This window comes from Callospermophilus lateralis, chromosome 10 (assembly GCF_048772815.1).
Source record: "Callospermophilus lateralis isolate mCalLat2 chromosome 10, mCalLat2.hap1, whole genome shotgun sequence".
NCBI lineage: Eukaryota > Metazoa > Chordata > Mammalia > Rodentia > Sciuridae > Callospermophilus > Callospermophilus lateralis.
Window position 1 is genome coordinate 42826806 of NC_135314.1, and position 25302 is coordinate 42852107.

The 25302-nt window shown below is 41.2% G+C and overlaps 1 protein-coding gene across 5 annotated transcripts in view; it reads right to left on the bottom strand.

Annotated features, from left to right (window-relative positions):
* Positions 1 to 839: 839 nt before the first annotated feature.
* Positions 840 to 25302, bottom strand: part of Dgkg (diacylglycerol kinase gamma) — a 157056-nt gene continuing 132593 nt past the window's right edge. For all 5 annotated transcript variants that reach the window (XM_076867246.2, XM_076867243.2, XM_076867245.2 and 2 more), the window contains 3 exons: positions 15955 to 16075; positions 13089 to 13149; positions 840 to 1215 (listed from right to left, as the gene is read on the bottom strand). In XM_076867246.2, the coding sequence (XP_076723361.1) occupies positions 1117 to 1215; positions 13089 to 13149; positions 15955 to 16075 (281 nt within the window). In that variant the 3' untranslated portion in view covers positions 840 to 1116. The remainder of the gene's footprint in view (positions 1216 to 13088; positions 13150 to 15954; positions 16076 to 25302) is intronic.

A 25302-nucleotide genomic window follows, 5' to 3' on the forward strand; every position in this document is an offset into this window, starting at 1 on the left:
TCAGAAAAAGTCCAGCCGTAAATAAATATTTATATGTTATATATAAATATATATGCTACATATATACACACATAAGACCATCAGAAGGTCCTTCAGGTCAGAATCTGAGGGTGGGAAGCACGGAGAGGTGATGGGAACTGCCTGATGGACTGTCTTCCTGTCCCCAGCACAGTCCTGTCATCTTCTCTGCCTTCGGGAAACAGTCCGCCACCAGGGCTCGGAACTCAACAGGAAACACGCTTTGGCTCAGGAAGAAAAGAAACTGGGGGTGTTTTTTTTTTCTTTCCCTTTTTACACAATATTATGACACCAGTTTAAAAAATAAATCCCAGTTTCTCCACTTTCCCTCCCAGGTGTTCACAGAACTAAGAAAATAAATACCACATCTAAGGCGCGCTGCACAGGCAGCTCAGGGGGCTCTTGGAGCCGTCTCTAAACAAACACCCAGCCACCAGGAGAAGGCTTGGGGAAATGAACAAGTGCCCACCGATGGGGTAGAGAACCCAGGAATGGAAACACAGCTTTCCACAGCCTTTCTGCCTTCTCAGCAAGTCTGGGGAGAAGCTGTCGCTCAAAGGACAACCATGGAGCGCCTGCTGAGCCCTGCCAAGGATTATGCGCAGAGAGCTCCAGGCTGATGTGGCTCTGTACAGAAGGACCTTTGTGCAAGTTCTCTGGAACGGAGCTCTTTCCCTCGACCACATCCGATCTCATCTCACCATAGCAGGAAACCTGCAGCCTGCTCCTCACGAGCAGCAAGCTACTGTGAGGAAACTTGTAGAGCTGGTGAAAAGAGATTTCTCCTTCAGTCTCAGAAAGTTGTCCCCAAGGCCTGTGGGAATTTGGAGGTCGCTGCATGAGCCAACCCACCCTGGTGGGCCTAAGTCTTTTCAAAATGTTCTGGGCACTGGCTCTGTTAGGGACGTATCCATTTTTTGAAATAAACTGTATGGAAGGTGAAATTTTCTTCCAGAAGGGTAGTTTTGCTTCCACTAATTAGAGAAGTGTGTGTGTGTGTGTGTGCATGTTTGTGTAAGTGTGTGTGTGTGTGTGTGTGTGTGCATGTAGTTACAGTCTTGTTTTCTCTCTTGGGTTAGCTGGCGTTTGGCACACTGTTTAGTCTTTTGAACGGCTCTTCCTCCTCAGTGAAAAGAAGCTGCTCTTCTGGGGAGGCCCCATCATCATGGGTGCTTGGTTCTTGTGAGTAATTTTAATCTAAAAGCAAAGAGGCAGAAAAGAATTAGTGGCAATGCAAATTCTAGCAGCCTAAGGGAGAACGAGTTGCAGAGAGGAAAGGAGGCCAGCTTTGGACTGGAAGGAGCCCCATGCAGAAGGACAACTGTCCTTGAACGGCTTCAAAATTGGCAACTTGACCCTGACTGGGCCTGGAGCTTGGCACTGCTGGAAGTGAGGGGCGGAAACACTGGGGAGAGACAGGTGTGAGCTTCCCACGTGGTGATCAGCTCGCACCTGTCTTGTGTCCTTTCTATTCATAGACTGTCAGAATGTCACAGCCGGAGGAGACCTGAGGGACCTTCTCATTCAACCCCTCTGTTGGACAGATAAGAAATGGGAGCCCAAGACTTCATGGGGTCTTAGATTAGCCTAAGTTCATGCATGGAGGAGCAGAACAGCCAAAGCCCAATTCTTCGAATTCCCAGCCTCCACTCCTGCCTGGGCAGCGGACAGACTCCGCCAGCTGACCTGGAGGCTTCCGTTTGACCTCTGACCAAGCCACACCATATGGACAAGTTCCCAAGTGAGTTCTCAGGTGTTTTTCTCATAGCCTCTGGGGAAGACCCTACTCTTTTAAAAATATTTTTAAAAATTTTTAGGATTTATACTTTTTTTTCCCTCCGGTATAAACTGTAAGTCAATCAGAAGTAAAAGATTGATTCTCATTTGTGTCTTTCTTCTCACCCTTATCCTCAGGGCATGGCTTCAAAATGTTTAATCCCTATTTGAATGTGGCCTTGTGACACTGCTACCTTATTTATCTACATTATTAGTCCATCAACAACATTTATCAAGTATGACACATATTCAGAGTGAGCAGATGACATGGGGACAGGAAACAACTTAGAATTCAAAGACCTGTGTTTGGGTCCCAGAAGTTCTACTTCTTTGCTGTAAAACTTGAGACAAATCCTTTAACCATCAGAGCCAATGCTTGCTGAACTCTAAAATGAGGCTAAACCATTTGTCCTATTTTTTTCCCACAAAGATCATAGGATAGACTGTCAATGAAAGTCCATTGTAAACTTTAAAATGGAAAGCAGTGGTTAGTTAAATACATATTGTCGTGTGTTGGTGAAGAAGGAGAAAAATGGACGTCAAAAGAAACGGAATCTATGAGCCCGTGAATCTATGAACCCAATCTTGTGGGTTTTTTTTTACCACATTAGTGGAAATGACAGTGTGACCACAGAAACAGAATTCTTGAAGTCAGAGACAATCTGTCAATAAGCTTCAATTAATGTAGGATAAACCAAGCTATGTCAAAAAGAAGTTAGGGGAGGAATGAGAGGGAGTCTGATAGGAACAATTAGGGAGAAACTGTACTATTTGAAGGAAGGGAAGGAAATGAATTGGTGAAAAGAGAAAGAGAGGCACTGGGTAGAGAAACCACCTGTGAACAGGTTGAGTAGGGGCCAGAGCATGGGAAATGTGGTCAGGGATACAGTGGGGCAGGCAGTTGGGAGAGGATTTTAAAGGTGAGGTGGCAGGGTTGGGTTCACGTGAGGTAATAAGAAAACATGAAAGACAGATGAATAAGAACATGATGAGAAAAGGGTTCAAGGGAAATTTTCAACAGCTGTTGTCAGAAAGAGCTCAAGTGGGAATGTCTGGCTAAGCCAGGTTTATGTTTATAAGTCCCCAGGCAGAGAAGGAAAGGATGGAACCAAAGGCATGGCGGACACTAGCACAGCCTGGTGATGGAAATGGAAAGTGGTCCTCTGGGGTTGGCTTCCCCAACCCGGAGACTTCAAAGGGGAGCGAGTCCTGTTCTGTAGCAGTCACCCGAGGAGCAAATCAAGAATCCACCCAGCACCATTTTGTGTTGTATGTCTCATTATGGGCATTATGATTGTTCTAGAATTCATGGAAATGAGGCATATAAGAGGAATTCCCACAACACTTATCGGAGGCATGTAATTTAGCAATTCCAGATGATAGTGATTTGTAGCACATTCCCTTGGGGGGTCTCTCATTTTTGGGCTCCTGTGCCCCTTGAAGGGAAGGACTTCAGCTTTCATGCCTTGTCATTCCCTAAGCCAGGGCAGAGCCTGCTCAGAGAACAGGCTGTGCAAGTCCTGACTGATGAACCGGACCAGGAAAAATGGTGTGTCCTGGAGAGAGCTCTGCTTGGGGCCAGGGCAGCTGCTGGTGCACTGCCGACATGTCCTGCTGGTGGAGTCCATTTTTTTTTAGATGATAGAAGAACTTTGCTTCTCCTTTCTGTGCCTATAGCTAAGCTATGTGCTTGCTTGTTAGCACCTCTAAGGCAAAGAGGGGGAAATGAAACTCAAATCCCTCCCATTTGGTTTTTCAGCAGCGTTGACAAACGTTTTGATAGGGTAGGTGTTTGTACTTCTTGGGTAACAGTGATATTTTGGTCCCATTTGTGGATTCTATTAGTATAGATAACTGAGAGAAGGATGAGAACGTATCCTCGTTTTGGGTCAAAGAGATGTTAGTCTTTTACTCCCAATTAGGAAGGGCTAGTGGGTAAAACAGATCAGATCCCACTTTAAGAGGCAGTTTGGCATGGTTAAACTATTCAACCCATGACAGAAAAAGAGCAGCCCACATTTTTGGAGTTAAAACCCAAACCTCTTTGGTAATTGGTCGGGTCAGGAAAATAATCTCCATGATTTTCTAAAGAGTCATTCATAGCACTCACAGCCTCAGACAAGCCCTAAGGACAGCACCCCCATGTTGCTAGTTTTCTGCTCTATTACAGAGAGAATTGATCCAGCAGATTCTTGCATGATAAAAATTCACAAAATTACCTCAGCCTATAATAGAGTAGAATTTCAAACCTCACAAGTGTTGGAAGTTGACTTGGTGGGGGGAGCATTTTCTATAAATCAACACATTTTTATTACTTCAGAAGAAGCAATAAACTAAGGGCCTCTTCCTGAATGTTGCCCTCTTGGGGTGAATGATTCAGATCACACCTAATAAAATGGCCAATAACCCTAAGTGTGGATCCTTCCCAAATCAGGCTGGCAAGTGTCCTATGTCTGCCCTGATTTCTGCTGGAGATAATTAGAAGGCACCAAAAAAAATCTTGAAGGATTTGAAATAACCTTTGTGATATTTTAAAAAGTTAAGGTAATATTTCTTCTTAAAGTAGGTCTAGGGGAGGAGGAAAGGGTTGGTATCATCTTCCAGGTTTTGGCTATTTCTGGGTTCTCCAAGATCTTAGAACATCCTGCTTCATGAGAGTGTCTGCTGCCACCAGAGGCCTTCAAATGCAGCTGGACAATCAGGTTTCACAAGAGGTGGAGAAGAAGCATGGGATTTATTAAGTCAGTAATTTCAACTAGATTAGAGGTTTTCCAAGTGTGTTCCCTAGACCAACAGCATCTCCATTGCCTTGGAATGTGTTAGAAATGCAAATTCTCAGTCATCTAGACTCCTGGATTAAAACACAAATCTGGAATGTAGCCCAACCAAACACGTGGTGGCACATGCTGGTTATCCCAGTAGTTTGGGAGGCTGAGGCAGGAGGATTATGAGTTCAAAGCCAGCCTCAGTAACAGTGAGGCACTAAGTAACTCAGTGAGACCCTGTCTCTAAATAAAATACAAAACAGGGCGGGGATGTGGGTCAGTGGTCGAGTTCAATCCCTGGTACAGAAAAAAAAAAAAAATTGGAAAGTAATCCAGTAATGTGTACATTAAAACCCTTCAGGTTATACAGGTGCTTACTGAACTTTGGGAATCAGTGGACTGAATAACTGCAGGCACTTTCAGCTTAGAGGTTCTACTGTCATCCAACACTGGGAAGAGATTCTATATTTGAGACTCAAACTATGCCACCTAACTGTGATGGTGAAGAGATAATAGTGAAGAGATAATCTTACAGTACTGCAATTGTAAGACAAATTGTCTTAATAAATATATATTATGTCCATATATTTCTATGTATAAACAGATTTTTTAAAGACTTTAGGAAATATGGAAAAAGTTTAAAAATCAGAGGTAATAATTATTAACTTTTTTGTATATTGTTTTTAGTTTCTATGCCTATGTGTTTTTTTAAATTAATTTTTATTGTTGGTTGTTCAAAACATTACATAGTTCTTGATATATCATATTTCACACTTTGATTCAAGTGGGATATGAACTCCCATTTTTACCCCGTATACAGATTGCAGAATCACATCAGTTACACATCCATTGATTTACATATTGCCGTACTAGTGTCTGTTGTGTTCTGCTGCCTTTCGCCTATGTGTTTTTAATAAAACTGAAATCAGTTTCTTAATTGCATTTTTACTTAACACTATTTTTTAAGCATTTCCAATATCAGTGGATATTTAATTTTAAAGATTTTATTCATACTTTATGTATATATGTATTTTTGTGGTGCTAGAGAATAAACCCAGGGCTTTCATATACTAAGCATGTGCTCTACCACTGAGTTATTTATTAAATATGAATTTTCAACAGCTGAAAATAATTCCATTTGATGAATCTCACATAGCTTATTTAAACCTCTTCTTTGAATATTGGGCTTTTAGGTAATTTCCTTTTTTTTGCTATGATGCATGAAATAGAAATTTACATACATCAATGTCTGTATTACATTTAGACTAAATTCCTACAAATATATGAACAATTTTTAAAGGGTGAAAGTAAATGAACAGACTCAGTATGCATTACTATTTATAATGGTTTAATGGTTCTTCTTCTTCTCCTTCTTCCCCTCCTCATCTCTCTCCCCTCTTCTTCCTCCTCCTCATACTAGGGTTTTAACCAGGGGTGCTTAATTACTGAGCCACATCACCAGCCCTTTTTATTTTTTATTTTGAGACAAGGTCTCACAAGGTTGCTTATAGTCTTGCTAAATTGCTGAGGCTGGCTTTGAACTCCCCATCCTCCTGCCTCAGCTTCCCAAGCTGCTGGGATTACAGGTGAGCACCACTGTACCTGGTTTGTTATGGTTGTTCTTGATGCATGGCTCCAGATACTTTTTAGAATGGCAGCACCAGTTTGTACTCTTGCTAACTGAGTGTATTGGTCTTACCACACCTTTGATAACAATGAATATTTTCTTACTAAATAGTAAGTGAATAGTAAGTGAAACTTACTATTCTTATTTCTTGCTAAGTAGTAAGTGAAACATGGCATGACTTTCCTCACTGTTAATTTGAAAATCATTCTTTCTTTGTGATGCTAAATTTTACTTCATTGATTTAATAGCCCATGATACTTCTTTCGTGAATTATTAGTTCACAACTGCATTGTTAGTATTTTTTTTTCCTTCTAAGCATTGGTTTCTTTATACCTTATAGAAATTGATCTGCTCTTTGATATTGCTATTGCAAACATTTTGTTCTTAGTCTTTTAAATATTTATACTGATTCTTGATGTGTAGAATTGAAAACTGGTTAATAATAATAAAAAAGCCACTTTTTCCTTACAAAGGCCATGTCCATGGAATAATTATGATCATATATATTGTCCCCATAGCTAGTAACATTTTATTCTTTGACTTAGAAACTTTTTTTTGTTTTTCAAATATAATTTGAAGTGAATGGTTGGCACATAATAACATTTTCACAAACAGGCAATTGCTTGAAAATCATGTTGAAACAGTCATTCCCTTCCAATTAGTTCCGTGATCTTTATTTTTTTCTTCATTGGTTTTATATGTATAGGACTTCTTAGAGTTTCTTCTATATTATTAATTTCCCCACACAATCTAGTAACAAGAGTATATTATTCAAATTATTATGACTTTATAATTATTTTAATATCTTACTAGAAGTCTTTTCTTGAAGTTCTTTTATCAAATGCCTTAGGATCTGTCAAATTCAAAAAATGTTGGAGGAATGGAGGAATTTCAGATAGGGCAAAGCGGAGGAAGGGAAAGGGAGGGGGCAGGGGGTAGGAAAGACGGTGGAATGAAATGGACACCATTACCCCAAGTACATGTATGAAGACACGAATGATGTGACTCTACTTTGTGTATCCCCAGAGACATGAAAATTGTGCTCTATATGTGTATTATGAATTGAAATGCATTCTGCTGTCATATATAACAAATTAGAATAAATAAATAAATAAAATTTTAAAAAACATTGGAATCTCTGTTTAGGGGTCTAAGTTGTTTATATGTTCTTTTCTTTTTATTATTAGTTGAGTTTTTTAAGTGTCTTCATCCACTTTCCACAATTCAATTTAATACTTTAGGTCTTTGTTGTTGCTATTGTGATATTTTAAGCTTTTTCTGTTATATTCTTTGGATTGGTTATTGCTGGTGTATAGGAAAAATATTAATTTTGTCTATTTTTTCTATAAAACTTCATCAAAATAATTTATCCTGATAGGTTTTTGGTTGATTCTATCAGATTTCTATATTCATACACATATCACTTACAAATGATGTCAGGTTTTGCTCTTTTTCAAATAGTTATATTTCTTTTCAACTTCATATACATTGCATTGGTTACAACTTCCAAACAACATTAGCATACATATCTTATCCATGATTTTGTCTATTGTTTTATTAGGAAGTAAAATAAATGTATATTGGTTAAAAATATCTAGATATATACATATTTGGCACTGAGACTCTGATTTTAAAAGATTAAAAATCAGAAATGTTGGGCTGGGGATGTGGCTCAAGCGGTAGCGCGCTCGCCTGACATGCTTGTGGCCCGGGTTTGATCCTCAGCATCACATACAAACAAAGATGTTGTGTCCGCCGAAAACTAAAAAATAAATATTAAAATTTCTCTCTCTCTCTCTCTAAAAAAAAATCAGAAATGTTGAATATAATTGAATAGCTTTGGGTCATCTATTTATATTATCATGTAATTTTTCTATCTAAACTAATAGAAGACTTCCTTTATTCCTTTAAAATGCTTTGAGGGGGGTTAGGGGTGTGGTTTAGTTGCAGAGTGCTTGACTAGTAGTATGTGTGAGGCACTGGGTTTGATTCTCAGCACTGCATATAAACAAATAATTGGAATAAAGGTCCATCAACAACTAAAAAATATACATTAAAAATATGCTCTGAGGGGCGAATGATTCTTTTAAAATATTGTTTAGTTCTATCTATCAACATGTGTACTAGCATTTTTATATCACATTCATACCTGAGATTTGTCTGTAGTTTTCTGTTTTTAAATATAATTTTTGTTGGGTGATTGTATCTGTCTCCATTTCATACAATGGAATGGATAGCTTTCTGTCTTTGTACTGTACTCTGGGATACTTTACTTAAATACACGTATTTCCTAATGGAGTTCAACAGTAAGGGTATTTGAGATCATTTTATATGTAATTCTTTGAAAGCATTTCCCATTTTTTTAATGGTTACCAAGATTTTCCTTCATTTTGTTAAGATGTTCATAGTCATTAGAATTAAGGTGATTAGCTGGTGGTGCATGGCTATAATGCCAGTGACTTGGGAGGCTGAGGCAGGAGGATCACAAGTTCAAAGCCAGCCTCAGCAACTTAGTGAGGCCCTAAGCAACTTAGTGATACCATGTCTCTAAATAAAATATAAGAAAGGGCTCAGTGGTTGAGCACCCCTGTGTTCAATCCCTAGTGCCAAAAAAAAGGGTGATTATATACATTATTTTTAAATAGAGCCTTTGCCCCATTTATAGTTAGATTTTATATTACATTGATTTTTTTTTACATTTGAATATCTCTGCTCTCTGATTTTTCTTTTTTAAAAAATTAGATTTTCAAATATTTGACATGTTTAACTCCTTAAAGACTTAAAAAGACTTTCTTTTCTTTTTTCCCATACCAGGGATTGAATGCGGGGGCACTCAACCACTGAGCCGTATCCCAGCCCTTTATATATATATATATTTTTTTTCTCATGCTCAAAAGCTTTATATATTTTATTTAGAGATAGGGTCTTGCTAAGTTTCTTAGGGCCTCACTGAGGCTGGCTTTGAACTTGTGATCCTCCTGTGTCGGCCTCCCAAATTGCTGGGATTACAAGGTGTGTAACCAGTTGGTTTTCCTATTTTTAAAATTATTTAATTTCCATTTTTATCTTGTCATTTTCTTTCTTCTGCTTTTCTTAATTTTGTTTTATTATTGTTATTCTAATTTGGGGACTATTCATCATATTTTTTCTTTTTATATGATAAAAGTAGATGAGGCTTTGAATTTACTACCAGATATAGTTTAGGCTATGTTCTATAAGGTTTGAACAATAGCCTTCTTATTTTTATAATTTTTTTTATAGTTAATAATGAAATCCGTCGAACCTATTGTTCTTTAGAAGAATTTTAAGTTTCCGCAAGACTGGAAATTGTTTGTTCATTTAATCCTCTATTAGTAATCTCCAGCTTTATTGCTTTTTGATCAAAGAAAATGACCTTCATAATTTCTGTCCCTGGATTTCATAGTTTTTGGGGGGCGAGGGGGGGTTGGGATGCTGGTAAACTAGTTTGTGATCTATTTGGCAAATAGTCTATCTATCCTTGAAAAACTATGTCATTTAAATTATAGGTTACAGAGTTATTTTATTCAAAGTATGTATTATGTATTTTAGCTATTTTAACTTAGAGACAAATAAATGTTTTAAATTCTCTTAATAACTTTATTGCTCTCAATTTCTCCTTATATCTTTTTTTTAGCAGTATATATTTTAATTCTGTGGTTAAATATCTAAGATTTTAGGACCACTATATCTCGTAATTGAGTTTCTTTGTTTTGAGAAAGGCTCTCATTATGTTTCTCATGATGTTGTCAAACTTCTGGGCTCAAGTGATTCTCTCACCTCAGCTTCCTGAGTAGCTGGAACTATAGCCTTACAGCACCCTGCTCCAATTTTTTTTCAATGTATTTTTTTAAACAAATAAATAAAGTCTTTTATTATTCCATTTAATGTTTTTGGCATGTTGGAAACATCAATAGTTCTTATATTTAATTTCTCTACACTTGATAAAGGATGTGTGTGTGTGTGTGTGTGTGTGTGTGTGTGTGTGTGTGTGTCCCCTTTTGTTTTGGGTATATCTGTTGTAGGGAAATTCATTTGGATTTTATTTTATTGTGGTATTGGGGGTTGAACCCAGAGCTTTTCACATGTTAGACAAGCACTCCACCACTGAGCTACATCCCCTACCCTTTTTGTATTTTATTTTGAGACAGGGAATTGTTAAGTTGCTGAGGCTGGCCTAGAACTTTCAATCTTCCTGCCTTGGCCTCCAGAATCATGGGGATTACAGGTGTGTACTATGGTATTTGACTTGGATGTTAATTTTCAACCCAAAGTAAAGATATTAGTCTATTAATAGGGGACCTTAACCTTTTTTTAAAAAAAATCAATATTGATATATTTAATCTTAATCTCTTTCATCTTACTTCAAAAAAATTTATATGTTTGTTATCTGGTTTCTATGTTTTGCTATATTGATAGGGCTTTTATATTTTAAATTCTCTCAGCTTTGAAAGGTGTATGCTCTGTTTTTAGTTTCATTAGTGCATATCTAGTTATTAAATTTTCTTTCTGATTTATATATTTAATTACCAAAGTAAAAAGAGACAATGAGAAATTGAGCATATTTTCACTGTCCTTTTAACAATGTCACCCATGGACTTTTTTTTACTATAACCCTAGGTTTGGGATGCAGGTTATTAATGTTTACATTATGCATCTTCTCTTTGAGGAATGAGTTTTGCTGTCTGCATTCATGAGCATGACCATATTTGTTTTTTTAGACTTAATTTCAACTTAACCTGTTTCAAAGAGCCAAAATTTCTTTTGTGCTGTGATGTTCTCATGTTAAACTTTTCATTTTGAATCACTTCTTTGCTGGTGTGAGCCTTCAAGAAAATGTTTCAACAAGGGATGCATTTGTTTGAACCTTTCAATAATCAGAATGACTTTGTTATCCTTTGTTATGAACTCAACTGTGTCCCCCTCAAATTACAATGTTGAAGCTCTTACCCCCAGTGTAACTGTATTTGTACACAAGGCCTTTAAGGAGGTAACTAATGTTAAATGAGGTCACAAGCATGGGGCCCCAATCCAATAAAACTGGTGTCCTTATGAGAAGAGGAAGAGATGACAGAGTATGCACAGAGGAAAGGCTGCATCAAGATACAGGCAGCTGCTGCAAGTCAGGGACAGACACCCCAACAGAAATCAACCTGCCTGTAACTTAACCTTGGCTTTCCAAACTCCACAACTGTGAGAAAGTACATTTCTGTCATTTAATGCACCTGTTCATGGTATTCTGCTGGGGCCACTGGAGCAGACTAACATGTTTTCACACATGGATTTCTGGACTTCACACCATACCATCACAGAATCACGATTGTTTTCACAGTGAGCTGTGCTTGCTCAAGGGTTAAGAGTGGCATGGAGGGAGCGCAGGGATTGGGATGGGGATGGGAGATGTGTTTGGCCATTAAAAAAAAACAAAACAAACAAACAAAAAAAAAACAGTCTTGGATTCAGAGGAATGACAACTCAGTTTTCAGATATCATTGAACCAAGTGGGAGAGGGTTTGATTTCTTTCTTTCTTTTTTTTTTCTTTCCTTCTGTTTTCTTCAGGAGGAATCAGGAAAAGCTTGAATAAATTGTTTTAAACTTAACTCCAGGACTAGGGATATAGTTCAGTTGGTAGAGCCCTGGGTTCAATCCCCAGCACCACAAAAAAACAAAACAAAACAACAACAAAAAAACTCAACTCCATCATAATAATAAATAGTAAAATTCCCTCTATCCTTTCCATTCCAGCAAGGTGGGATGCTATTATTGCTATTATTAGTTTTTGCTATGTGTTTTCATCTTTTTTGTTAGTCTTCATAAGACTGAGGCAAGATTGTGCAAAGAATGTTCTATTTTTGTAGAAATTTCTATTTTAAACCTTTCCAGGAGATGCTATTTCTTTTCAGTTGGCTCATGAAAACCCTCTCTCTAGAAGAAGACGACAACCCAGTGTTCTGAAGGGCTCAAAGGGAGTTACCAAGGTATCTGAGGAAGCTTAGAAACACATGTTTTGTCTTTCATGAGAGTTGCATATTTGTGATCATACTGAGGTTAATAATAGGCAACAGAGGCCCTGAAGACCGGGACAATGGTTTCTCTTCCCCCATGGAATTTCCAACAGTCTCCAGTGGAGAATGAACCAAGAAGGAAGGAGGCCTGGCTCATGCAGAAGTGCTGCATGGAGAGCTCCCGGGGGGGTACAGCCAGGGAAGGGGGCTGCTCCCTCTGTTCATTTGTGGTGCCCTTTATTGATCATTCAATGCATTATTGTGCAGCTATTACATATCAGGCACTCTGCTAGGGGTTAGGTGACCATGCCATAAACAAAGTAGGTAACTTGTAGGTGACCTTTTGGTGGAGTTTCCAGGAAGGTCCTCAAGGTGGTAGGTGCACCTGTGGGGAAGCACACCTGTGCACTGTCACTGTGAGGATTCTCCCCACTGGTCACAGAGACTGGGGGAAAGTCCCAGGGCAAGAGTGCAGATTGAGCTTCTACCTAAGAGTCTTTCTAACAATCAGACCTTCCTGCCAGCAGGACAATCCCCAGGTAAGTTCCCTGCCACTGGGACAGTTCAAGCTGAGGCTGTCAAGGTACCATGGGTGAAGCCTCAAGATTTGTCATGTAGATCTGTGACCTTCTTGGAGATGGGTCTGCATCTTGTTCTGTTTTGTATCACTGTGCCTCACAGTGCCTGGCGCACGCCAGGCATTCAGTAAATGTTTGGCAGATGATGAGTGGATGGGTGAATAAAGTGGAAAAAGGGCTACACTAGGTTTTCCAAAGTCCCCTCAACTCTGAGATGCAGTGATTTTATACCAAGTCATTGCCCAAATGGGGGTCAAAAATCAAGCTCACACCCCTGTCTCCAAGACTGGCAAAACTCACCGTGCAACATGGCTGCATCCAGGGCTCTCCATCCACTTGCATGGGCAGCAGCTTGTTAGTCCTAGAATCCCGAAAACCAAGATAACACAGTGAGATTCTCAGAGCTGGAGAATCAGTGTGGTTCCCATAGGGGAAAAAGAAGTGGGAAGACCTTTATTGGTCCACCTACCAGTGGTTTTCTAAGACTCTCTGAAGCAACTTGTTAAAATGGAACCCTGAGCTCCACTCAGGGATTTTTTTGGCAGGTCTGGGGCCAGGTGAAGAGGTCCTCGCTTTAAGAAGCACTAGTGGGTGATTCTGTTGCCTTGGTCATAGGAACCCACTTTGAGAAACACTGACATGCATGAGCAATAAAAGCCACGGAAGTCTGGGAAACAGTGGCCAGAAACAGAGCAGAACCAATGCTAGGTAGTAGACCCTCCTCAGTCCAGCAGTCAACCAGAGGACCAGCACTGCATGCCAAGAGACCCGGCTCTGGAAATGGAAAGGCCTGGTTTCTATGCTGAGTGAGTGGTTGCATCATGTCCATGAGGTAACGTCTCCAAGCTGCACAGGACACAGCTCAGGCCTGAGTGTGTACTGCCTTGTATTTGATCCTGAACAACAATATGACCTGGGGTTGCCATGGAATGTGGATCTGGCTTAACTGGAACAGAGGCATCCAGGAATATGGTTCCCAAGGATAGAAGTAGAGAGAGGATAGAGGTAGGTGGGGGTGGGGGTTAGGGGGAGTGTTGCTTTCTTGCTTAGCACAAGGCTTTTTTGGTATATAGATTCTTTTTTATTTTGTGGGGGTAGGTTCCAGGGATTTAACTCAGGGACCCTCGGTCACTGAGCCACATCCCCAGCCCTATTTTGTATTTTATTTAGAGACAGGGTTCTCACTGAGTTGCTTTGCCGAGGCTGGCTTTGAACTTGAGATCCTCCTGTCTCAGCCTCCTGAGCTGCTGGGATTAGAGGCGTATACCACCGTGCCCGGTGATTCTTGAAAGACAGATATGAGATCCTCTCACTTATCCTGTAAGGCTCTGAACTCAAACTCCATTACCTTTGGGAGGAAAGGTGGCCCTTTTGAGGCCATTGGTTGGGGTGATGAGATCAGATAACCCCCACTCTCTAGGAAGCCCTCACCTGGATTTGGCATCTGTCTTGTTTTTCAAATTAGGAAATGAGAGGGGCAAAGGCATTTTGGTGTAATGACTCTCTGACTGGCCTTGAGGATATTTAATAATAAAAACAATAAATATAATAGTAAAAACAAATAGTCAGCCTGTAACCCCAGTGGTTCAAGAGGCTGAGACAGGAAGATTGTGAATTCAAAGCCAGCCTCAGCAAAAGTGAAGCATTAAGCAACTCAGTGAGACCCTGTCTCTAAATAAGATATAAAATAGGGCTGGGGATGTGACTCAGTGGTCAAGTGCCCCGAGTTCCATCCCTGGTACCCCTGTTCGCCACCCCTCCCAAAAATAATCTGAGGAAAGAGTGGCACTTTGGCACTTCAGGTTTAAGAGGGGAGCTGGGAAATGCGTAGGAGGATGGGGGCTCCTGCCTTGCCCTCTCTGTTTCTATCTGGAAATAGATCTACTAAATATGAAGAAAAACCTTCACACTTTTTTATTCTCCAGGGATCAAGTATTCTCAGTGGTCTACATAAGTCATGACCTCGATGAGTTGACAGACTGGACCCACTCAGTGTTAGAGACCCAGAGAGTGGACAGGGCTACAGAGATTAGTCTGGAAAACAGGGTTCCCAATAGGACAACAGCTCAAAAGAGGGGTAAATCTCTGGGGTAACAGAAAGGGAAGACAAAGATAAGCATGAAGAAAAGGGGAAAGTGTGGGGTGGTGTGGTGGCTCAGTGGTAGAGTGCTCGCCTAGCACGGGCGGGATCCGGGTTCGATCCTCAGTACCACAAAAAAATAAAGGCATTGTGTTGTGTCCATCTACACCTAAAAAAATAAATATTAAAAAAAAAGAAAAGGGGAAAATGGAACAGACCCTCAGCTAAGAAAATCAGGGAAGCAGCGGAGAGATTCAAGGTAGGGCCACCATCAGAGTTCCCCCAAATATGCTCTGATGACACTCGCCCAAGGGGTTCTGGGAGGAAAAAAATCAAAGACCTTTGGGAAACCCTGCATGCTGTGACCCCTCTAGGACATGCCTGGGCAATACTAATAGATCTGATTGTAACAAGTGAGTGAAAAAAGGAAAGAAACAAAGACTTTTGAAGTAATCAGATGGGGAAGAAATATCAGGAAAAAATGTGACTAGTTGCATTGATCAAACAGAGGTAACTGAAGTCAGAGGATCCCTTCTAGTAGACCCCGTATCTTCCAGAACCTGCAGTGGCAGGCTGAGTGGCCCATACCCTGAAAAGCTGTTATCTTCTTAGTCAATTATGACCAGTTTGCTGATGGCGATGGCTTCGCGTGCAGAGGTGTACAGGAAATAGCATTTCCAAGGCCACTATCCAACACAGCAGAGCAGAGCGGGGCACCTGGTTTTTATCAGCGTGCTTCCTGGCATAAATCTAACATTTTAATTTGTAAAGATAAAAAAGGTAAAGAATTGGACCTCTGGTTCTTTGGACTTCATAATCTTGTACTCCTGTTTAGAGAATTTCACCAGGACATTTTAAGAAAACAGCCAACTGGTTTTGTGGTGAACCCTCTAGGTGCTGTCTTGGATGGTAGTCTCCTATCCTGTATGGAGAATGGTCTACAAAGATGTTCTTTACAAACAGAACCAAGCTTCTGTCCTCCACTTTCCCTGCTCTGAAATCCAGAAATAGCTTCCTCATTATTATCTGCAAGAATGTTTAGAAAGATGAGGAGACTTGGAGGCCATACGGTGACAAGGAGCATACCTGATGGTGACAGAGGAACACTGGGCCAACCTCCTGCCCGCACTCTTCAGGCCGGTGTAGATCTGCCCCATCTCCATGGCTCCCTCAAGCCCCACCACTTCAAGGAGCTGGTCACTGAGGTCTGCAGGGTGAGATAGCAAAAGCAGGACATATGCATCTGTTTGTTTCTCAGACTGGCTCAAGCCAGAAGGTCCCTAGATGGACAACCCAGATCTGTCAGCATCCCTTCATCTCCACCAAGTGGCTTTCTTATACTTGCTCCACTTTCTCCAAAGGTCAATAAATGTACCCTTTCATAAGCAAAAGCCCAGTTCTAGTGTAAAGAGGTTTGGATACAGAACACGTATTTGCATCCAGTGAATAGGTTGGTGTATCATGAGGCCTCTTCAAATGTTGAGTGACATAGAGGATGAACCAGCTGTTTCTGAGATAATCTTCAACGCCACCCCCAGCAGAAAAAGGCGCATTGACTTGGGACCAGGAGAGAAGAAATGTTGATCAAGGCCATTATCTACTCTTTTCTTAATGTGTGAACAACATCTTGGCCTTCTTGACAAGGGGTGATGGTTAATCAACCTCAAATTTGGCCTGTGGTAAGCCACCCGTGAGCCAAACCTTCTTGGACATCCTTAGGAAAATCAGTGACCTCTTTGAGGGCACCAGGTACCTAATCTAAGCCAAGGAAAATAATATTTCACCTATACCAGATTACTGTGGACCCAGAGTGAAAAGGAAGGGTAGAAAACCCAAGTCTCAGGCTCAGAGTCTCCCAGGATCAGTGGCCTCCTGTGGTGGTGGCAGTTGCTTCTGATTCAGAATCTGGAAGTGGTCCATTTGTCACAGTTCCTGAGGCTTGGATTTTGCTTCCTAATTTCCCTTGTGAATGCGATGACAGGACTGATGTTGGCTATTGATATTGACTCACTTTACAATGCAACTTTTATGTATTTAAAACAGAAACAAAATTAAAAAGCAGGGTTTTAAAAAGCTTCTATTCCTTTGCCTACCCAGGTAAAAGTACCTTTCTCACAGGTTGTAACTCACCACCCATCGGCTGTTAATATTCACAGACCAGAAAACTGTGTCTACCTTGAGGCTTTTGTTTATTGAACGGATGGTTTCTGTCCTCTGAAGTGCCTTCTGATAAGTGGAACAGTGTTTAAGATTGGAGAGGAGATATTTGGGTTGGTCTTTATTCTTTTGTTTGGAAGACTAACTATTGTTTAAAAAACATGGTCTTGATGGATGTATTTCTAATGAAGACAGCTAAACAAAGCAGGGGGCTGACCACAGATGTGTCAGCATTGCACAGTTTAAACTCCTGATGATCACTAATGGACATCAGCTGCCAGCAGATACACAAATTATAGTAGTCTTTCTGAGACAGGCGCTTAGCTTTCTCCTCTATATCCATCGACACTCCACTCGCCTTCCCAATTACTCCTTACCACACCTCCATGAAAAGATGCTGTCTCCTTAAGCTCTCCATCTCATTTGGATTTGGGACAAGAAGCCATAAAAGGGCAATGTTTGTTCAGGAGAATGCTCCAGGCTCTCTGAAGGAGTTTGGAGCTAATAAACAATGAATGTCTAAACCTCTAGTCACTTAATTAGTTCCCTTCTTACCAAAGAGGGTAGAATAACCATTGGATAGTCTTAGCCTACTGTGCTAATCTAATAGTGTCTGTGAAAACAACATGGGCAGTGGATGGGGAGGGGGGAGGAGAGAGGAGGGGGAGGAGGCAGGAAGAGGAGGAGGCAGGAGGAAGAAAGAAATGAATAGAGTGCTTCTAGGGGTGAGGAGGGTGGGGGAGTTATGTTGGGGTAGGAGAGAAGGAGAACTTTTTAGAAGTTTCTCTAGTGGCAGAGACAGATGTCTTAAAAATGCTGCTCTTTGTACCAGCATTTGGTATCTGACAGTGCTGTGATAGTTCAATGTTTTCCCTCCTTGAAACATCCCGTGGTAACAAAATGTTCTAAGAAGCAGGGGACTTAATAGACTCAAGCATTTCAGCTTTACAATGTCTTGGTCTTTTAACAAATTTTCCTGTTGAATGGCTTTAAAGTTGTTATCACTTCCCACACATTACCTTGTAGCTCTCACTTCCCACACATTACCTTGCTTCCTAGCTCAAGAGGAGAAGTAATGAAGGCTGAGCTCATCAGCAGGAGTGGGTGGGTGGGGGCAGGGGCTTACACAGATGTGTGACCCAGGAGAGAACTCAGGGGAAGGGGCTAGGATCTTGCTATATTTTCCCCCACTCTGCCTTTGGATTTGTAATCTGAGAATCTTCCCTGGCATAAAGAGGTAAGGATGACTCCTGTCTGCTGGGTGAAGCAAGATCCAATTGCTCTTCTCCTTCTCTATTATTGCCTATCTGATCCTACTTTCAACTTTTTACAAAGAAATTGTTAGTTAAACCCATTTAACTTTGTTTTCCAAACTTACTAAATAACAATACCCTTCTTTTTATGTGCTACCTATACACAGCTCATGGTAGTAATTTTTTTTTTTTTTTTTTTTTTGCAATACATTTTTGGAAATTCTGGCATCACCTAATCATCTTACTTCCTTTATCCCAGAAATATTTAGGTGCACATTAACTCTGGTGTTAAAATGAAAAGAACAGGGTGGTTGGGGATGTAGTTCAGTGGTAGAGTGCTTGTCTAGCATGTATGAGGCCCTGGGTTGGATCCCTAATACCAAGAAAGAAAAGGCCAGGCGTGGTGGCGCACTCTAGAGGTTCAGGTTGGAGGGTCACAAGTTCAAAGCCAGCCTCAGCAACTTAGGAAGGCTTTGTTTCAAAAAAATGTGGATGTGGACATGTTGCTCAGTGATTGTAAGCCCTTCTGGTTTCAATGCCCAGTAACAAAAAAAAAAAAAAAAAAAAAAAAGGAACAGAATGGAGTTAGAGTCTAGGCACATACAACATACAACAGTTAGTGTTAGAACACAGAATCCAGGGTTGAAACAGCTGGTTGAAACAGCGTCTTTTTTCCCATAGGCACCAATAATTCTGAATATGATTTTGGCAATTCACATCCTTTCCATATTGCCTTTATACTACTCATCTTGTTAGTATTTAATATGAATATACCCTAGTATAACAGAAATTCATTCACTCACTCATTCATTCAACAGTTGTAAAATATCAACCAAGTTCCAGAAACTATGTTAAGAATTGTTGATACAAAATGTTCTCCTCTTGAAGGACTCTTGGCCAAGAAAGAGAAATAGAATTAGGTGTAAAAATGCCATAATTGAATTGTGGGAACAAGGAAGCCCAAGTGGCTGATTATGACTGGACAAGGTATAGAAGGTAGGTGTCACAGATATTTAAAAAAGATGTTGAAGGCTGAATGCCAAGGTAGTTTGCTGGGTTAAGAGGAAAGAAGGAGGATATTCTAGGAGTAGGAATAATGGTCATGTGTGGGGCTGGACAAGCGCAGGTTGGAGAAAAAATTAATTTAGCAAGAATCCTATTTGCAATTTCATTAGAAAATATATATTTAAAATTTTTTTTCTCTAAGGAGAATTACTGTCCAGAGACTCTTTTTGGCCAGAGCTAGAGAAAAGGGTCTCTAGGCCAAGCTTAGACAACCATGGAGCTAGGCTCTTCAACATGGTTCTTGTTATTCTTTGGTAAGAAAGCTTTGCTCAGTGTTTTGTATACAACACTTAATATAAACTCTCCAGGAAAGAGAGAAGATAAGGTATGGCAAAGCAGAGGAGGGAGACTATGGAAGCAAAGGAGCAACACCAAGGTCAATAATATAAGTTCCGATTCAGCCCATTTGATTCAGCCTCCACTATACAATTTTAGAAATACAAATTTGATCATGTCATTTTATACCAAAAATCCTCAGTGGCATGGAGCAGTACACCAAATGCTGGGCAAGAGGAGAAACAATTTGCATTCCTTAAACTGATGATATAAATCAGGAGAAGATCTTTTAGAAAGATTTTGGCCAATTGTAATGAGTCTAAACTTTTCAGACTGTTTAATTCATGATTTTTCTTTCCTGGGATTTATGGTAAATCATTGACAGAACCCAAGTTTGTACAAATACATACATTGTGTCATCATATAAATTATAAAATAGTAAAATTTCCTCCCCCATTTCCACTGGTATGGGATCAGTTAAATAAATGATATGGTATTCAAATGATGGAATTTTTTGCTGTCATTAAAATATTTACAAAGTTTCAATAATATTAAATATATTTATGTTACATGGTTAAGTGGGAAGTTAGGATATAAGTTTACCTATATAGCATGTTCTTGACTAGGTAAGAATGTGCATGGAAGAAAAGAACACATCCCAGCAAAATTGTAACAGAGGTGTGTTCTGAATTAAATGAAATTAAAGGTGATTGCTATTTTCTTTTTTATGCTTTCTTCTGAGGTGTTTCCTACTCTCTTTAAGTGTACATAAATATTATAACTTAAAAAATCATTGAAGAAACCGACCAGTTATTTTTCATGGTAATAAAGGCAAAGTGTCATGAAGCATCATGCCTGAAGTTTGCTTAGATACTTGTCACATTCTCCCTGGTAGATATGATCAAAGAAAGAACAAGGGAATCGTGGCTCATTGTGGGCAGGAGACAGGTGCCATTATTGTGCCACAGAGTCTGGTTGAGTAGAGAAGGAAATGAAGAATGAATGAAAAAGGAGAAGATAAGTAGAAATTTGAGAAGTTCTAGAACAGGTGTTGGGAGATGGTGGGAAAGAGAAGGTTGGGAAGAGGAGCTGTGAACAGTGCCAACTGATGACAGATTCCACTTGTGGCCCCAATAATGAGCAGCTGAAGGGGACGGCAGTGATGAGGATCAGAGTATTGGAAATGAACCTAGATCAGTGGTTCCTAACCTTGCTTTGTGTGAGGGTTACCTGGGAGCTTTTAAAAACAACAATGCCCAGGTTGCACCCTAAAGCAGTTAACTAGAATGTGTGGGCATGGGAGCTAAGCATCAGCAGTTGTTTTCAAGATCCCTGGGTAATTCCAAACTGCAGCACAGTTTGGGACCACTGGGCTGTGATTGGCTTGTTGGCTTCTCAGAGCCAAGTTCTCAGAGTGTAGCTGCAGCATCATCTGGGAACTTGTCAGAGATGCAAATTCTTGGGCCCCACCCCAGACCTCCTGAATCAGATGCTGGGGGTGGGGGTTGACTTTAGCAATCTGTTCTAACAAGCCCTCTGGAAGATTCTAAGATACATTCAAGTTCCAAGAACTTGAGCCCGAGGCAATAAAGTTGCCCAAAATGTATGCAGGAGTTACAGTGAAGAATACAAGTAAGTTACTGCCTGATAGCTTTGATCTAGAGCTTCCTCAGTTGAAAATCAGGGACAATAATATTGAACTAAACATTTAGTGATGAGATTTAAATGGCAGAGTAGTATGTGAAAGTGCCCCACACGGTGTAGGTACTCAAAATATATTCGTTTCACTCCACTTTCTCCACCTTCACTCCGACAACTCCCAACCATCTGCTTATTTACCTTCTTTAAGCAATGTATAAGAGTCCCCAAACCATAACATTTTCATTAGACTTAAAAACATTTTCATAAGTCTTCAATGTTCCTCACAGTTTTTCACTTCCACACAGAGGCTGGAAATTCTCCTAAGAACAACAGTCAGATTGGATTAGGGTCCACCCCAACGGCCTCATTTTTACTTAATTGCTTCTTTAAAGGCCTTTCTACCAATACAGCCACATTCTCCGTTGATTTGGATTAGATTGAGTGGGCATCTCACTTGGGTGGATTTTTCCTTCTTTCATCTCTTCCCTGACTTTGATCCCTTTTCTACTTCTTTTATGCCAATGCTCCATCTTGTTCTTATTTCCTCAGTCCAGTCCCCTGTCGGGAGGAGGGACCAGAAGTCAACACTGACAGGGAAAGGCTGGAAAAACATCTGTATTTAAGTGGCACATCTGACTGTCCACTCCTTCCTTCAGACCTTTTGTTTTATCTCTGGAAGCCAAAGGGACCATATCTGAGTCTAAGACCAAGGTGCCAGCCGGGTATAGAGGCACACACCTGGAATCCCAGAGACTTGGGAAGCTAAAGCAGGAGAATCAAAAGGTTGAGGCCAGGGCTCAGTTGGTAGAGTGCTTACCTTGCATGCACAAGACCCTGAGTTCAATCCCCAGCACTATGAAAAAGAAAAACAAAACAAAAAACAGGGGCTGGGGTTGTTGTTCAGTGGTAGAGCACTTGATTCTCAGCACCTCACATAAATAAATAAAAATAAATATTCATCAACAAATTTAAAAAAAACTATTTAAAAATAAAAACAAAAGTTTGAGGTCAGCCTCAGTAATTTAGCGAGGCCCTCAGCCATTTAGTGAGACTCTGTATCAAAATAAGAAAAAAAGGGCTGGGGATATGGCTTAAGCGGTAGCGCGCTCGCCTGGCATGTGTGTGGCCCTGGTTCGATCCTCAGCACCACATACAAACAAGGATGTTGTGTCTGCCAATAACTAAAAAATAAATATTAAAAATAAAATAATAAATAAATAAATAAATAAATAAATAAATAAAAGGGCTGGGGATGTGGCTCAGTGGTTAAACACCCCTGGGTTCAATCTCTGGTATAGAAAAAAAGTATCAAGGTGCCAAAGGATTGGTGTCTTCTAAGACCTTCCCTTGGTCACTCTCTTTCTGCCTCTTACATGGATGTCCCTCTGTGCACGTGTGCACACATTCCTAGTGCATCTCAATGTGTGTACAAATTTTATCTTCTTCGAAAAACACCAGTCAGATTGAATTGACCCCAATGGTCTCATTATTACTTAATCACTTTTTGAAAGACCCTGTCTACAAATACAGTCACACTCCAGGTCCCAGGGTCTAAGGCTTCATTCTATGAATTTGGGGAGTGACCCAATTCTGTCCATAAGAGAGATAATAATAAAACCTACTTCACTGGGTTATTTTGAGAACAAAAGAGATAAAGAGTGTGAAGGTGTTCTGTAAACAGAAATGTCTGTGATCATTGCTACTGAGGAGCTGGTGTGTGCTGGAGGTGTGTAGAACCTTGTTACCCTCCTCGGAAGGAAAAGACACAACTTGTTCTGCTCTGCAGTGGGGCTGGGTCAGTCCCCACAGTCTAGACAGGTGAGCGATTGCTGGCAGGCCTCCCTGTAGACTGGGCCCGCCAAGGCTGCAATGGGCATCGCCTCAGGCCTCCTCTCTTGCCTCCAAATTTCCATGTACATGGGCCATGTGCCCTTGGCGGCTCAGGCACCCTAAGTCCAACAAAGCCGGGCACTGATCAGTTCTTCTAAGCGCTCCGCTGGGATTGGTCACACAGATGAAACACGGCTCTTGGCTAAAGCACAATTTAGAAACACTGCAGTCTGAAAAGGCCCAGGTTGGAGAACTGGAAAGAACCCCAAAGACTGTTTCCTGATCTTTTTCAGGGGAGGTGGCTCTGGGGTTCCTTGGGCATAAAAAGTAAGGGAGACTGTAACTGGCCAAACTGGATCCTTCTTGCCACCATGTTCCCATCTGGCTCTCAAGGCAGCAGGCCTTCAGGTATCCCAACCATAACTAACCTGAAGAATAATTTGCAACTGATGTTTCCTTTAGAGATCCTGGGGCAGGCACAAGGACAGAGGCAGAGGGCCCCTTGCTGGCAACAAACAGGCCAATGGGTTCCTTCCTTGGCATTCTGTAAACCAGTGCGCAAGGCACCCTTACAGCAATTCGCAAAGCAAAGAGTGTGAGCCCTGGACAGACTTGGATCTGAATCCTATTCCTAGGCCACTCACTGGTCATTCGGGGGAAATTGCTTAACTTCTTTGAATCTGCCCTTTATATGAATGTAGAGATAATCACTCACTGACAGGGTCGATGTGAGTTTAGAAGTGGTGCTATCAGCGCCCGGGCTGGATCCCACTGGAGCTGCATGGGGAAGGCCCCCAGGAAACAGTTGCTGTCATTGTGATTTTATGTTTCCTTAGAAAGGGATGTCCTCAGGAAGTTCTGTCTTTGCTACATGGGGTGAGTGCATGGCCTTCCGTAGATGGTAATTAATGTAACTCACAGAAGGTAACAGAGAAGGAGGAGGAGGAGGGCATGGGGGAGGAGGGATGGGTAGGACAAGGAGGAGAGGGCTCTGAGGAAGAGAAAAAGCAGAGACATTGTAAAGGGCAAAAGACACTGAGATGTTGAGACTTGAGGGTGACTGCCCCTCCTAGCAAGTGAAGTGCCCCTACTTTTTTTTTAATCGAAAACATGAAGAAAGCCCAGTCATTTGCTTGAAAAATGAGTTCCTTACTTTCTGTGCTGCTGCTGTGTGTGTGTGTGTGTGTGTGTGTGCTTGTGCGCGCGTGCGTTTTGTGGTGAGGGTGGGGTTGTTCCTGAGAGAAACAAGGAGCAGAGTGGGCTCTGGAAAACTTTTATGCATGGATTTAATATCCCTGGTCCTGCTGGGCATCGACCCTTTGTTGCATGGGAACTAAGGTTTCTTCTACTCTCAGGGTCAAGGCCTAAAGGTGACCTGAGGGCTTCAAGTGGGCTTTGACTCTGCATGATCCTGCTGCAGATGGGTAGGAAGCAGAAGCAGCCAAGAGTTTTCTGGGGAGAGAGCAACGGCAGGGATGGAGAGAGAGGGAACCAACGGCTGACTCTGCAGGCAGGGGCTGGAATTTTGGACTCTGTTTTGGCTTTGTCTAGTCATGTGACCTTGAGCAAATACAACCCCTTCCCTCCTCAGAGCCTCAGTTTCCCTCCACTGGGGGTAAACACACTCTATCATTAAGGGTATTTGAGTTTTTCCAGCCAAGGTGGGGTTGGTTTCCTGACTGTCTGGGTTGAGAGCAGATTGGCAGCAGTCCTCACGCTGAGCAGAAGACTGAACACTCGTGCAACCTTACACGGAGGGAGGAGAAATCCCCAGCAAGTTCAGTGCGGCACGTGACTGCCATATTGTCCTTGGTTCCCCCAGGCCTGCTTGTGTGGGAGTGGGTTGGGAAAGTTGTGAACCCCACCCCATTCCATGTGGCTTCATCCTCTGGGGTTGGCCAGGCCTCTGATGAAGGAGCAGAATATGGGGGAGGAGGGCTTCTAAACCTCTGTGGAGGAGTCAGGTGCTTCAGAAGGGAGGGGGTGTGTGTCTAAAGAGCTGCATGGTAGAAAATTTCTCAGGAAGAAAGGCTCTGCTGGATATGGCTGTGCACCAAGGGTCTGATTTCATCATGCCTGTGGGAGAATCCAAGGGTGAGATGTCTGGTGAGGCTCGGAGGCTGTGGAGCTACAGGAATTTGACCTAGTGGTTCCAGTGAGGACAACTGCTGGGCACAGACTCTGGGGCAGGTCTGGAGCTTGGCAAAGTTTT